Source organism: Cucurbita moschata, unplaced genomic scaffold (assembly GCF_002738365.1).
Source record: "Cucurbita moschata cultivar Rifu unplaced genomic scaffold, Cmos_1.0 Cmo_Scf00002, whole genome shotgun sequence".
NCBI lineage: Eukaryota > Viridiplantae > Streptophyta > Magnoliopsida > Cucurbitales > Cucurbitaceae > Cucurbita > Cucurbita moschata.
In genome coordinates this window covers 5,331,722-5,345,519 of record NW_019268518.1, presented here as the reverse complement: position 1 = coordinate 5,345,519, position 13,798 = coordinate 5,331,722, and the positions used below count along the sequence as shown (strand labels likewise).

Below are 13,798 nucleotides of genomic sequence, written 5' to 3'. Positions count from 1 at the left end.
CCTTTCAAGCCACGGTATCGTCCCTTTTTTTCCCGCTAATCCTGTGTCTGAATCACAACCGTCATGGCCGCCGTCTCACGGCTGAGTAAGCTCGCCGTCGCCGTCGTAGCCACCGTAGCTGGCGGCTCAATTATTCTTCAGCCTTCTCTCTCCTCCAATGACCGTGGTACCAGTGATCAGGCGCTTGAATCCTACAGGAGTAAGATCAATGATCCAACTGCAGTCGTTCCGCGGCGATCAGTCCAGGAGTCGGCTCTGATCGGGGCTAGTTCTTTAAATCCTCTTGATATTCTCGTCATCGGCGGAGGCGCTACCGGCTGTGGCGTCGCCCTCGATGCTGTTACTCGTGGACTTCGTGTTGGCCTCGTTGAGCGCGAGGATTTCGCTTCCGGTACGTCTTCGCGTTCGACGAAGCTCATTCATGGAGGTATTGTGAATTTAAAGAATCTGAAGTTCTGTTGTTGTTCATTTGTTCAAATTTTGGATACGAATGGACTGAATGTCGATTTAGGATTAAGTTTTATTCCGTTTTGAGTTAATGGAAGCTGAAATTCCTTCTATTCGTTCTCAGGCGTGCGGTATGTGGAGAACGCAGTGTTTAATTTGGATTATAAGGAGCTTAAACTGGTGTTTCATGCGCTTAAAGAGCGAAGGCAGTTCATCGAAAATGCACCACATCTATGCCATGTTTTGCCGTGTATGACGCCGTGTTTTGACTGGTTCGAGGTCGTTTACTATTGGATTGGGTTGAAGATGCACGATTTTGTTTCTGGTCCTTGCCTCTTACACTTGTCAAGGTACTATTCCGCTCAAGAGTCTGTGGAGCTCTTCCCTACCCTGGCTACGAACGGCCAGGGAAGAAGTTTGAAAGGCACTGTGGTGTACTACGATGGGCAGATGAATGACTCGCGGGTTAATGTGGGGCTGGCTTGTACTGCCGCTCTGGCTGGTGCGGCGGTGCTTAACTATGCTGAAGTTGTGGGGTTTTTGAAGGAAGAGGGTAGTGATCGAATTATTGGTGCGCGGATTCGTGACAATTTGTCAGGTGCCAATCACATCTAATGCAATCTTCTATATCTGAGTTGAGTTTTTTGGAAGCCCCTTTTATTTTTTCCAGTTCTATTGAATTTTTCTGGGCAGTTTCCTGTGGATGCTTTTAGTTATACTTGAATTGGAATTTTCAGGATTAGAAAAGAAAAAAGTTTCTTCGTACCCTTTCCCCACTTGATTTTTGTTGCCTTGTGGCAATTACTGTTGAAGGATTGGACATCAGTTGAGAACAGAGGGCTCAGTCAAATTATCATCTTGAACTCATGTCTAGAAGCCTAGAAACATTATTGTTTGTTGATCAATTTCCTATATTGATTTTAGATCCCTGCAATAATCTCCTTTTGGAAGATGAAATGGTTAGGAATCACGTACCTCCCTAATGATATGATACTATACTGTCCACTTTGAATATAAGTTCTTATGGCTTTGCTTTTGGTTTTCCCAAAAGGTTTTATACCAATAGGGATGTATTTTTTTACTTATAAACCCATGATCAACCTCTTAATTAGCCGACGTGTGACTCCTCTAACAACAATCCTCCCCTCGAACAAAGTACACCATAGAGCCTCCCCTGTGGCCTTTGGAGCACTCGAACAACCTCCCCTTAATCGAGGCTTGACTCCTCTGGAGCCCTCGTACAAAGTACACCCTTTGTTCAACACTTGAATCACTTTTGACTACATCTTCGAAGCTCACAACTTCTTTGTTCGACATTTGGGGATTCTATTAACATGGTTAAGTTAAGGACACGACTCTGATACCATGTTAGGAATCACAGACTTCCACAGTGGTATGATATTGTCCACTTTGAGCATGAGCTCTCATGGCTTCGTTTTTGGTTTTCCCAAAATACCTCAAATGCCTCGTACCAATGGAGATGTATTCCTTACTTATAAACCCATGATCAACCTCTTAATTAGTCGATGTGAGACTCCTCTAACAACCATCCTCAACCGGAATTAAGGTTTCACATGGGTTTGTGTTTGGCATAATTGACATAGTAAGATGACAGTAGATGCTAGTTGAAATTACACAAATGAGCAAGTATTGGAGTGATGAATAAAAGTCTAGACTGGCTTATACATTCCTTTTATTTATCTGATCCTCACTAACTATTTATTTGTTCTAGGTAAAGAGTTTGATACCTATGCAAAGGTGATTGTCAATGCTGCTGGACCATTTTGTGATTCAGTGAGAAAGATGGTTGATAAAGAGGCAGTGGCTGTGATCTGTCCCAGCTGTGGTGTCCATGTGGTTCTCCCTGATTATTATTCTCCCGAAGGAATGGGTCTAATTGTTCCCATGACTAAGGACGGGCGTGTGGTTTTTATGCTGCCATGGTTAGGACGAACGGTTGCTGGAACCACAGATTCCAACGCAGACATCACTATGCTTCCTGAGCCTCACGAGGATGAAATCCAATTTATACTGGATGCAATCTCTGGTTACCTTAACGTGAAGGTATGTGATTCTGTATTATTACCAAAAAAGGTATTTGATTGATTAGAATACCTGCTTTGTTCTAGTTGGGTGAAAATTACAATTTTCTTGTTTTTTTTCAATATAATTTGCTTGTATGAATATCTGTGTTAAGTTTTGAAACAGTTGAAAGAATTTGGGTTTGCTTCAGTGATATTGTCCCATGGTTGTCTTTATTTAAGGTTTTTAAAATGCGTCTGCTAGTGAGAGGTTTCCACACCCTTATAAGAAATGTTTTATTTTTCCAACCGACGTGGGATCTTAGAGTTCTTTAGATTTAGTATTTGACTCCTCTTTTACACCTAGTTTGCATGTGAAGGATAATAAGTTCAAAGATAACTCAGACGGTCGTTTATTAACTGTCACCTGTTACACATGTTGATTAGTGATATCATTTTAACTGCTTAATAGGTTCGGATTGTGCCTGATGGATAATTTGTGGATTATGTATACATTTCAATGTTTAAGTCCTCTGTAGCCCCTGAAAAGTTGTTTATATTGTTTTAGTTAGCTTCACTTGCACTAGACAGACAATTATGTTTCTATTTCATTCGTTTTATGTAGTCTTCATTGGAACCCAAACCCAATTCCTCTGAAAATTTAGGTGCGGCGAACAGATGTTCTCTCAGCTTGGAGTGGTATTCGTCCTTTGGCTATAGATCCGTCAGCTAAAAGTACCGAGAATGTTTCAAGAGAACATGTTGTTTGTGAGGATTATCCTGGATTTGTCACAATTACTGGTGGGAAATGGACTACTTATCGGGGGTACTATTATCTTGGCTGTGATTAAAATTATCTGGTCTATACGCTCTTCATACTTTTTTTTTTTTTTTTACCACAATTATAGTTCTGATTGGAACTGGTTTCAGCATGGCAGAAGATGCTGTTAATGCAGCTATAAAGTCTGGAAAGCTGAAGCCAACAAATGAATGTGTAACAGAAAAGCTGCGGATAGTTGGTGGAGATGGATGGGAACTTGCATATTTTACTGTCTTAGCTCAGCAATATTTACGTATGAAGAAGACTCTTGGAGGTAAAGTTGTCCCCGGCGTTATGGATACTGCAGCTGCAAGACATTTATCACAAGCGTATGGTGTTTTAGCTGAAAGAGTGGCTGCTATAGCCCAGGTTTGTGTTTCTCTCTATACATTGCTATGGTGTAACGGTGTAAAGCTAAAGGCATATATATTCTATAAAATGATTGTAACGGCCTGCTAGGGAGAGATTTTTACATCCTTATAAAAATGTTTCGTTCTCCTCCCTAACTGATGTGGATCTTACAATCCATCCCCTTTCTTCGAGGCCTAGCATCCTCGCTGGCACTCGTTCCCTACTCCAATCGACGTGGGACCCCAATCCATCCTCCTTGCTGGCACACTGCCTCGTGCCCACCCCCTTTGGGGCTCAGCCTTCTCGCTAGCACATCACTAGGTGTCTGGCTCTAATACCATTTATAACGGCTCAAGCCCACCACTAGCAAATATTGTCATCTTTGAGTTTTTTCGTTCAGGTTTCCTCTCAAAGTTTTTAAAACGCGTCTTAAAACCTTGAGGGAAAGCGTAAAAGGGAAAATCCAAAAAGGACAATATCTGCAGGCGGTGGACTTAGACGGTTACAATGATACACACCATACGGTGTAAAGCAAACTCGAGATTTAACATCAATGGAGAAGCTAAAGGAATATATATTCTATAAAAATGATGACCTTTAGCTTGTAGAGCACTGTTTATAGTCCAGTTTTCAAGAATTGATCCAGTTTTTTTCTTTTTTATGATAGAATGAGAGTTTGGGGAAGCGATTAGCTCACGGTTACCCCTTCTTGGAAGCCGAGGTTGCATACTGTGCTCGGCACGAGTACTGTGAATCTGCAGTAGATTTCATCGCCAGAAGATCACGTCTCGCATTCCTCGACACACATGCTGCTAACCACGCATTGCCTCGAGTAATTGAGATATTGGCGGCTGAACATAATTGGGATAAGTCAAGGCAGAACCAAGAACTGCAGAAGGCCAATAAATTTTTAGAAACTTTCAAGTCTTCAAGAAATGCTCAGTTCCATGATGGAAAACATGATTAGTGAGTTCTTCTAATGCTTTTTGCTTCTTAAATAGATCCGTTCACACATGTTCGTGATTGTAATCTCTTCTCGTGTTTGAATTCAAGGCTTTTCAGCCCCACCCGACCGGGCAGGAGAGGAGAATGTTTCAAGAACTCGACACACACACACAGCTATGATCAAACACATCAGGTGAAAATACATATACTTACTTTGCACCTTGCCTTTTAAATTGTAATTGCCCTTGGCTGAGAATATGCCATGCACCATATAGGCACCACCCTACGTACATACCAAAGGAATAAATAACTCAAATTATATCGGAGGTTTTCGTATTTTATATATTCTTTTAAATTGAGATTTTCGTATTTTATATTTTCATGTGGTAAGTGATTTCAATATAAGTAATTAAAAAATGAGTTTGATAATAACTTTTTATACCATAAAACTAAATATAGTTATCAACTTTGAATATAAATTGTTATTAATTAATTTTATGAGCACAATTTAAAATATAAATTCTGATAGTTATTATTATATAATAAATATTTTATAATATAATACATCAATTTTATTCTATTTTATAACATAATTCTACATTTTAAAAATTCAAACTCTAAATTTTGATAAAAGCACTTTTCAAAAAAAAAAAAACCACAACTATTCAATTCATCAACTCATTTAGAGAATTATCATTAGTTTATATTCAATAAATACTATATATCTCTATCAGTGTGAAACCTTTTGAAAAAGCCCAAAGCAAAGCACGAGAAATCAACTCCCTCTCCATTTGCCAAATAATTTTAATAGTTTACGATGGTCACGGAGTTTTTCTTGGGAACGAATCCCATGGTCTTAAAAGGAAAGCAGAATAGATATGATGCATATAATATGTGCAATTCAAGATCGTTGAATGAAAATGCTACAAAATATACTTGATAATTCTAAGAATTGATAAACTAAATTGTGTTTAATAACCAACTATTTGATTTTAAATTCATATTCGTTCAAATTAAATACTACTTTCACTTGTGCTCTTTGGGAATGGTATCCATTTTCAGAAGCTTCCTAATCTAATAGAATCATAACCCAAAAAAAGAAAGAACAACAAAAAAAATGGAGGCATAAAGGTCGTGGACTCTTATGAAAAGAAAATTGATAATGGTGTGCATCATAAAGTACCTGGTGGAGTGGAGGAAAACCAGAAATCATATAGGCTATGAAACAAAATAGTCCAATCTCACTGATGGAGTTACAAAAATTCATCCTCCCATTTGGGTCGATGAAACCAAATGCGAGGGGAGACCTCCATAACCTGTTCCAATACATCATCACAAGTCATATTATTCTTCTATTCTTTGTGGTTGAAGAGAGAAGTTTTATTTTTTCCTTTCTTTTTCACTTCCCCAAATGATTAAAAGGAAACTTTTTTTATTTTTATTTTTTATAATCCAGTCCGAACTGATAACTCAGCAAGGACATTGTCGTTGAGCAAGAGAAACAAATTCAATCAAACCTGAATATCAATCAAACCTCGCCAAAATTCATGGTTTATGATGGGGCAGATATGCTAAACCGAAAGCCAGTTTTTCCACGATCATGCTCTTGCTGCTTCAATATGTAGTAGAAGTTCCCCTGCTCATAGAACCAAACTCAAATCAGTAGCAAATACGAATCAAATCAAAAGGCAACCTACAGCGATGTTTCGGTGTTGTTTCCGTTTGATAGAAGAATAATAAAAAGGAAACAGCAAGCATGGCATTGCATGGGATACACGTAAAAACAGAGATCAGAGCCAGGCCAATAAATTATGTATCTAAATAATGAAACACAAAGTCAGAGATCGTGACTGACCTCTAGGCGGAAGAGTCTTGTTGGAAGCACAATTCCAGCTCCTACTGAGGTACGGAAAGTTTCCAAGAACTTCTGAAAAGAGAAACTGCGAAACTCATTCTCAGTCAACTTTGCAAGATTTCCTGCACCAGCAAAGATGTGTCCGTGGATTCCATGTTCTCTTAACCAGCGAATTGGGAAGTCGAACGAAAGATCAGCAAATGCGGTGACAGCAAGATCCCCTCCGACAAAATCCCTTCCAGGAGAATCACTGTTTTCACCCTGATTATTTTCGCCCCTCACTTCCCGCCTCGGCTCCGTTGGCCCCATCCCACGTGTCTTAAAACCCCATACAGTTGTTGGGCCTCCGACGGTGCATACTGGAGAGAAATCACCACCTAAGAAAAACCGTTCAGGAAGGGGTGATGGCTTGTTCATGAATCCATTTCCCCAAGGCAAGACAACACCAGCAGAAACTCCAAAGTTCATGGCAGCACGATCAAAGCCGAGAGGAATGGCATAACGTAGATCAAATTCCTGTTAAAATATGGGAACAGAAAATCGATAACTACACAAAAGCTGGGGAAAGTCTTTTGTTGTTACAAGAGAACCAAAAGGAAATGAAGAAAACCTGTCGCACAAAGCGCAAGCTCCGGTGATCAGGTGCGAGGCCACCAATTTGACTAGTAGAAACAAAAGCATAGCCTCTAGTTGGCCTCCCTGCAGAATTCCTCTTATCAACCTTCAAAGTATATTTTAGAGAAGAAAGTAAACTATTTCCAAGTTGTCTCCTTATCGAATTAGACGCCATCTGTGAAGGGTCGGCTATGGTGCGCCATCCAAGGCTGTATGCCAAATCATGATACTTTGTTGAATATAGGCCAAGGGAAAGACCTAAAGACCGTTCTTTGTAAGATGAAAACTCTAACCAATCTTGGGAAAGTAGGGATAGCCGTGCCACCAAAGGAGTCACTGATCGCTTCAGCCTCGGGAAATAAACACCGGTACTCAGCTCAGATGTTTGATTAGGACCGTATGCCAAAGAGCCATCCCATAAATCCCCATATCCAAGCCAATTTTTGTACTTAACAGAACCTTCAAAGGTCCACGAACGAGCCTGCAAAAGCATTATACCACTTCAAACTTCCCAACAGGTAGCAAGTCAAATAGTTCATGCACGAATTCCAGTTATCAAATAGTTCATGCACGAATTCCAGTTAAACAAGCAATAAATTTATCTAGGGAATCATAGTTCGAATCTGAACAGAGGAATCACATTACAAGAGAACCAGAGTTGATAAATTATAACTCCTAATTGGCATGTAATAAGTATTAAAATGTTCAAGTATGCACACATACAAGATATCAAACCATATAGATTGAATGGGGTAGACAACTCTATAAAAGCACTTTGCTTTCATTGTTATCAAGCAATATCTTATCACACAACGAGCTATTGATTCACACATCAGGCACAAATATATACATATTTTACACAACAAAATCCTACCGCAGGTTTTGTGTAAGCACCGCATTCGCCGGAGAGGGGGTTGCTCGTCTCCACAACCTCGATAACGACATTTGCAGTACCAGGGAGCTCTGGCGGACCTGAATCAAGTGTAATCTTGACAGAGTCGAAGATCTCAAGCCTCTGGAGCTTGGCATTGGCTACGCCAGCGGCCTCCAGTAGTTCTTGCATGGTTGATGCATTCTTAATAGCCTCCACTTCGGCTTCGATTATAGATTCCTTGGTCTTCGTGTTTCCCTTGATCAAAATATCATGAACCCTAAGTCTGATCTTCTCCTTCCTCATTCGCTCAGCCAGATTCTCTAATTTGGACCTCTGACCAATCAATCTGGAAGCATCCGAAAGAGGCTTCCTCCGGAGTGGTTCTTCATCATTTTCAGTCTCATCTTCCTCACCTTCAAAATCCTCATCTTCATCCTCCTCATCTCCATCATCCTCATCTTCTTCGTCGTCATTTTCGAAAATGGATGGTTCTCGCTCTGCTTGCTCCTCCTCGGAATTTGGTCTAATCGAACCTTTTCCTTCTTCCTCATAGTCCGCCATTGATATTGAAAATAACAACAATAATAAAACCGTAATTTCCAATTGTTGAATGAACTCACTCGAAAATCGCAGATTCTAAAATGACACCGATATCAGCAATAATCTTCGCGACAATTAAAGGAGTGATTCTCTTAGTACAGTACAGTTCTGCAAATACAACGACGCATAATTTAACCTCTGTTCATTAATCAAAATTCTTCAAGAAGAAACCAATGCTGCCTGGGCGAACTGCGATCGCTTCATCGGATTCAATTCCATGGAGTCGAACTCAGAAACAGTGAGAAAATGATGGTTGATTTCAATAGACAAGAAGATGCTCTAGGGTTCGTGATTGAAATATCAGTACTGAACCTGGTTCGGCTTGTAGAAGAAATCGCGCGTTTAAGCCACGCGCCCGGAAAGAAATGTTGTTCTTGTTGGGGCTCGCGGGTAGAGAGCTTTGGGCCTCTAGAGTCTCGGCCTTCCCGGTAAGAATGAACTATCCCTTTATACTTGGGTTAATTGGTCCAAAATTTTAAAATATTATTTAATAAATAACATTTAATTAATTTAAATAAAATTCTTATTTATAATATAAGTAAAATATTATATATATATTTTTTTTGTTAAAAAAATAAAACGTTTTTAAAATTGAAATTAATATTAGTAACGTTTATGTAATGACCGAGGCCTACATCCACTGCTAGCAGATATTGTCCTCTTTGAGCTTTCCCTTTTAGGCTACCCCTCAAGGCTATAAAACGCGTTTGGTAGGGGAAAGTTTCATATTGTCCTCTTTGAGCTCTTCTTTTTGGGCTTCCTCTGCTATAAAACGCTGTAGGGAAAGGTTTCCATAAACAGTGGTTTGTTCTCTCGGGAATGTTTCCGCACCCTCATAAATGGTTTGTTCTCCCCCGACCAAGGTGGGACATGACAGTTTAAATAGATAGAATACAACTATCAAACTAACTACTAATAAAAATATATATTACCGTTCTTAAAAAAAACTTATTAATATATTCTATAATAAAGGAAAACAAAAAAAATCATTTTGTGTGACATAAATAAAAAAAAATATATATATAATAATAATAATTTTAATTTTAATGCATTAAAAAATACAATGTAAATATATTTTAAAATTTATAAATGCAACATTTTTTCTGTTTATAAAAATTAACAATAAAGTCAAATTTTAAATTCCTTATATATATATATTTATTTATTTAAATTGAAAATATAGGGTAAAGTTAGAGATTAAAAATAGTTAATAAAATGAAATTCAAAATTGGAGCGGAAATATATTTTAATCCAAAAATAAAATTATCATTCGATTGTTGTGGGAGCTGACCAGTGAGGCTCAATCGTCTCCTTCCTTCAATCCACGAACCAGAGCGAAGCCGCGAGCTTACTATCAGAATCAGAATTTCCATTACAAATGGTTTCATTAGCAGCTTCTTCACTCTCTGTTCTTTCAAAACCTTCGTTAATCCTCAATCCCATTCGCGCCATTTCTCGAATTTCCTGCTCTCTCTCCTCTAATTCCGCTCCCAATGGATCCTCTTCGTCTTCATCTTCACTGGAGTTCAACATCACGTTCGCGCCCCCAACTCCGAAGCCTAAATCCAAAACTGATGATTCTTTTCAGTTTATTGATCAAAACACTGGCGGTCAGCTCTTCATTCCGTGGATAGTTCGCGGCGAAGATGGCAACCTCAAGCTCCAATCGCATCCTCCTACACGGTTCCTTCATTCCATGTCGGAGGCTGAAGCCAAGCCCAAGAAGAAGAAGGTTTCTGTTGATAAACGCGTTCCTGAACCCCCCAAGTATTCTAAGGCTGCTCGAAGATTTTACAATGAGAATATTAGGGACTCGTCGCAACGTCTCAGTAAAGTTCTTGCTGCCGCTGGAGGTTTGTGCTTCTCTATCCTGATAGCACTTAGTGTATCGACCAATCTTCCGATGGTTGATGAGGCAAAATGCTAACTCTGGCTATAGGAGCTCGGCATGTTCCGTCATACAGCAGTCTTTTGTGCTTGTTATATTTTTCTTTACTTATTGCTGTTTGGTAGTTGGTGCGGTGGTTACTCGTCTTTGTTTGGTTTATTTTTGAAGATATTTAGTTATATGGACTAGGAGTTTTGGAAATAGGAGGGAACAATCCACTTATGGTTTAGTTAGCATTGTAGAATCATGTCTAGTTTCAGAATTTACAAATATTCTCTTTGAGCTGCATTCTCCTTATAAAACCATGAATGGTAGACTATGTATATATTAATCAACATGCACCGTAAAATTAAGCTTTAGTAAACCATGATAATATGAGCAGTTGTTTCTGAAATTAAATGTTGGAACATTTGGTTCGAGAGAAACCGGAAGGGGTAGAGATATTTTGGGCATTTGTGACCAAATAGTTCTATGATGCTCGAGTAAAGGAGGGGTACATGAATAGGCTGAGATCACATCTGAATGAGAGCAATTCTAAGGATATAATGTTTAAGAAAGACTTAAAAGAGCCGAAGGTTACCACCTATACTAACAATGTGCACCTTTCTTTTGGTGACTCAAGTATAGGAACTCCAAAGTTAAGCGTGTTTAGCTTAGAACAATCTTATGTATGGTGGCCTCTTAGAAATTTTCCTAAGAAGCATGTGAATGAGGACAAAATATTCTAAAAGGATGTGCTGATGTGCTTAATTTATAACAATCTTACGTTGGGTGACCCCTTGAAAATTTTCCTAAGGAGCATGTGAGTGAAGATAAAACATTCTAAAAGGACTCGTATTGCGTGAGGATAGTTTTCACTCTTAGAAGCACTTTCAGACAAGTAAGTAATGTAGTCATGTCACAAGGGATGTAGAAGGAGCATGTGAGTGAGGATAAAACATTCTAAAAGGACTCGTATTGATCTATGAGAACATTTTTCACTCTTAGAAGCACTTTCGGACAAGTAGGTAAAGTAGTCGTGTCACAAGGGATGTAGAAGAATGCTGAAGCCATGAGCTACCAAATTCGGGTTTCAAATCCTGGTATGAATCTTGGGCATGATGCATTATAGATGCTATTAGAATAGGACCTCTCCTTGTAGGATGTGGTTCAGGAACAAACCAAGGCAGAAACTGGTGAGCATATGACATCTGAGTAAAGGAGGAGTACTTGAATGAATTGAGACTACATCCGAATGAGAGTGATCCTAAGGATATAATGCTTAAAAAAGACTTAAAAAAATTGAAAGTTACTATCTATACTAACAAGGTGCACCTTTCTTTTCGATGACCCAATCAAAAGAATTCCCAAGTGTGCTTAGCTTGAAGGAATTCTATATTGGGTGACCTCATTTTTTAAGAAGAATGTGAGTGAGGATAAAGCATACTAAAAAGACCCATGTTGGTCTGCGAGAATAGTTTTACTCTTAGAAGTAGTTTAAGACAAGTAGATAATGTGGTTATGTCACAACAGATGCAGGGGAATGTCGAGGCTATGAGGTGCCAAATACGGGTTCCAAATCTGGGGCATGTGGCATTACATGTTCAATTTATCCTCTTTCTATTCTCTCCAACAACTGGAGCCCTTTTTACATGGGTATCTTTTGATTTTTCTCTTGCAATTGTTGTTTTCATTCGGGCTCCTCTTGTAATGGGCTTTTTTTTTTTTTTTTCGTATTGCTCATTTGTAATTTCTTTTATTTGCTCCATGAAACTTGGTTTTTCATCAATGATACTTTTATTTTTATTTTTTTGTATGTAGTGTTGGAAGAGCATTAGTTGTTGTGAGATGCTCAAAGTATGCAACTTACCTATCTGTGAAATGTTAGATGGCGATGTGCCCTATTCTCATCCTGTTTCTTCAGCCACTTCATTTGTGGTAGTCACTTAAGTTGGAATCTTTCTGTAGAATCGTTGGTACCATGTTGTTTCTGGCTAGCCTCATCCCTTGTTAGGAGGAGTGGGAAATGAAAGTTCAGTTGTACATCGTTTGGTCAAGTTTGTAAGGACAAATTTTAATTAGAAATTTTTATAATCTAAAAGTTAAGCTACTAAGACAATGTACACGATCATTCTTTTGTGTTTTATGGTTTAGTCATGGAGTGTTCTGTTTTATCTTCTTCTGCAATGTCCGGTTTACATTAATTACAATTGTCCCGGTAAGATCTCATAGTTGGTACTGTACACCTCTTTTGTTTATTAGTGGCATCAAGACGGAGCAGTGAAGAGCTTATTTTTGAAGGTCGCGTGACTGTTAATGGTTCTGTTTGCAATACTCCTCAGGTTAGCTTGCATTTCATTTGGGTCAGATAGATTTTTGCCTTAACTATGAAGGAATAAATGATTCCACCTTTCTGTAGACTCGGGTGGATCCTGCAAGAGACATTATTTACGTGAATGGAAATAGGCTTCCTAAGAAACTACCATCAAAAGTTTATCTAGCCCTCAACAAGCCAAAAGGGTTTGTCGCTCATTCTCTGCGATCAATTATCCTCTCCTACCCCAAGTTTCTTTTGGCAATTTGGCTTTTATGTGCTTACATTGCTGATCTTGTAAAATGCCACGACAGGTATATTTGTTCATCTGGGAAAAAGGAGTCAAAGTCTGTGATAAATCTATTTGATGATTATTTGAAGAGTTGGGTATGTCGAACCTACTAGTCATATCGATTTCAAGTGAAAGTTTAGAAAGGAGTGATAATCTTATAATCATTATGATTCATGAAATATTGTTTGCAAATTATTCAACTAAGACTTTGCATTTGCAGCATAAAACATATCCAGGACAACCCAAACCACGACTGTTCACAGTTGGCAGGCTTGATGTTGCCACCACTGGGTTGATTATAGTGACAAATGATGGTATGTTATGCAATAAACTTCTCATGGCTGCTTCCTTATTAGGATTGCCCCACAAAAAAATTGGAGTTAGAAGGATAGATCTTGAACTGTTTGCAAAATTACATTGCTTTCTTTTTTCAGGAGATTTTGCTCAAAGTATCTCACATCCTTCATCTGGTATATCGAAGGAGTAAGTGATTGTATTTTCATTCTTTACTATTGCTGATGCATTGTAAAGTTATCTACAAAAGTAAGTTTTGGCATTAATTTCATGAAGTAAGTTAAAGATCAACAGATCAACCAAAAAAGATGAGACCACAAACATCATACCAGAAGTGTCTGTTGGCTGTGGCCTATATATCTGGGGTGCATTTATTGAATGACAATGACAGGAACATTTGCCTACCGACCATTTCAGGGATGGGGAATGGAATTTTTTTAGTTTTTTTTTTTTTTTTTTTTTTTTTTTTTTTTTTTTTTTTTTTTTTTTTTTTTTTTTTTTTT

At 38.5% G+C, this 13,798-nt stretch overlaps 3 protein-coding genes across 4 annotated transcripts in view; 2 read left to right on the top strand and 1 right to left on the bottom strand.

Annotated features, from left to right (window-relative positions):
* On the top strand, positions 1-4,900 carry LOC111457894 (glycerol-3-phosphate dehydrogenase SDP6, mitochondrial-like). 2 transcript variants are annotated; one of them, XM_023100333.1, is made up of 7 exons: positions 1-427; positions 572-1,045; positions 2,180-2,511; positions 3,134-3,294; positions 3,399-3,657; positions 4,307-4,605; positions 4,693-4,900. In XM_023100333.1, coding segments are annotated over exons 1-7 (1,890 nt in total). In that variant the 5' UTR covers positions 1-63; the 3' UTR covers positions 4,694-4,900. The 2 variants fall into 2 exon arrangements, with proteins under 2 accessions (XP_022956101.1, XP_022956109.1); XM_023100341.1 differs by having other exon boundaries at positions 4,307-4,900.
* An 876-nt stretch (positions 4,901-5,776) lies between these two features.
* Positions 5,777-8,935, bottom strand: LOC111457904 (sorting and assembly machinery component 50 homolog). Its single transcript, XM_023100353.1, has 4 exons — positions 7,929-8,935; positions 7,050-7,535; positions 6,440-6,955; positions 5,777-6,220 (listed from the first exon to the last, which is right to left on the bottom strand). The coding sequence occupies exons 1-4, from the start codon at positions 8,487-8,489 to the stop codon at positions 6,137-6,139; spliced, it is 1,647 nt and encodes a 548-aa protein (XP_022956121.1). The 5' UTR covers positions 8,490-8,935; the 3' UTR covers positions 5,777-6,136.
* An 858-nt stretch (positions 8,936-9,793) lies between these two features.
* LOC111457913 (putative ribosomal large subunit pseudouridine synthase SVR1, chloroplastic) overlaps positions 9,794-13,798 on the top strand; it is a 9,424-nt gene continuing 5,419 nt past the window's right edge. The window contains exons 1-6 of the mRNA XM_023100364.1: positions 9,794-10,381; positions 12,658-12,737; positions 12,815-12,915; positions 13,024-13,096; positions 13,222-13,315; positions 13,436-13,484. Of these exons, the coding sequence (XP_022956132.1) occupies positions 9,907-10,381; positions 12,658-12,737; positions 12,815-12,915; positions 13,024-13,096; positions 13,222-13,315; positions 13,436-13,484 (872 nt within the window). The 5' untranslated portion in view covers positions 9,794-9,906. The remainder of the gene's footprint in view (positions 10,382-12,657; positions 12,738-12,814; positions 12,916-13,023; positions 13,097-13,221; positions 13,316-13,435; positions 13,485-13,798) is intronic.

Bases quoted from the DNA above. Each gene is read 5' to 3' on its own strand.
- LOC111457894 (XM_023100333.1), top strand. From the start codon at position 64: ATGGCCGCCGTCTCACGGCTGAGTAAGCTCGCCGTCGCCGTCGTAGCC. The intron at 2,512-3,133 runs GTATGTGATTCT...CTGAAAATTTAG, and splicing joins CTGGTTACCTTAACGTGAAG to GTGCGGCGAACAGATGTTCT. The intron at 3,658-4,306 runs GTTTGTGTTTCT...TTTTTATGATAG, and splicing joins GAGTGGCTGCTATAGCCCAG to AATGAGAGTTTGGGGAAGCG.
- LOC111457904 (XM_023100353.1), bottom strand. From the start codon at position 8,489: ATGGCGGACTATGAGGAAGAAGGAAAAGGTTCGATTAGACCAAATTCC. The intron at 7,536-7,928 runs GTAGGATTTTGT...ATGCTTTTGCAG, and splicing joins GTGCTTACACAAAACCTGCG to GCTCGTTCGTGGACCTTTGA. The intron at 6,956-7,049 runs GTTTTCTTCATT...ATATTTTAACAG, and splicing joins GCTTGCGCTTTGTGCGACAG to GAATTTGATCTACGTTATGC.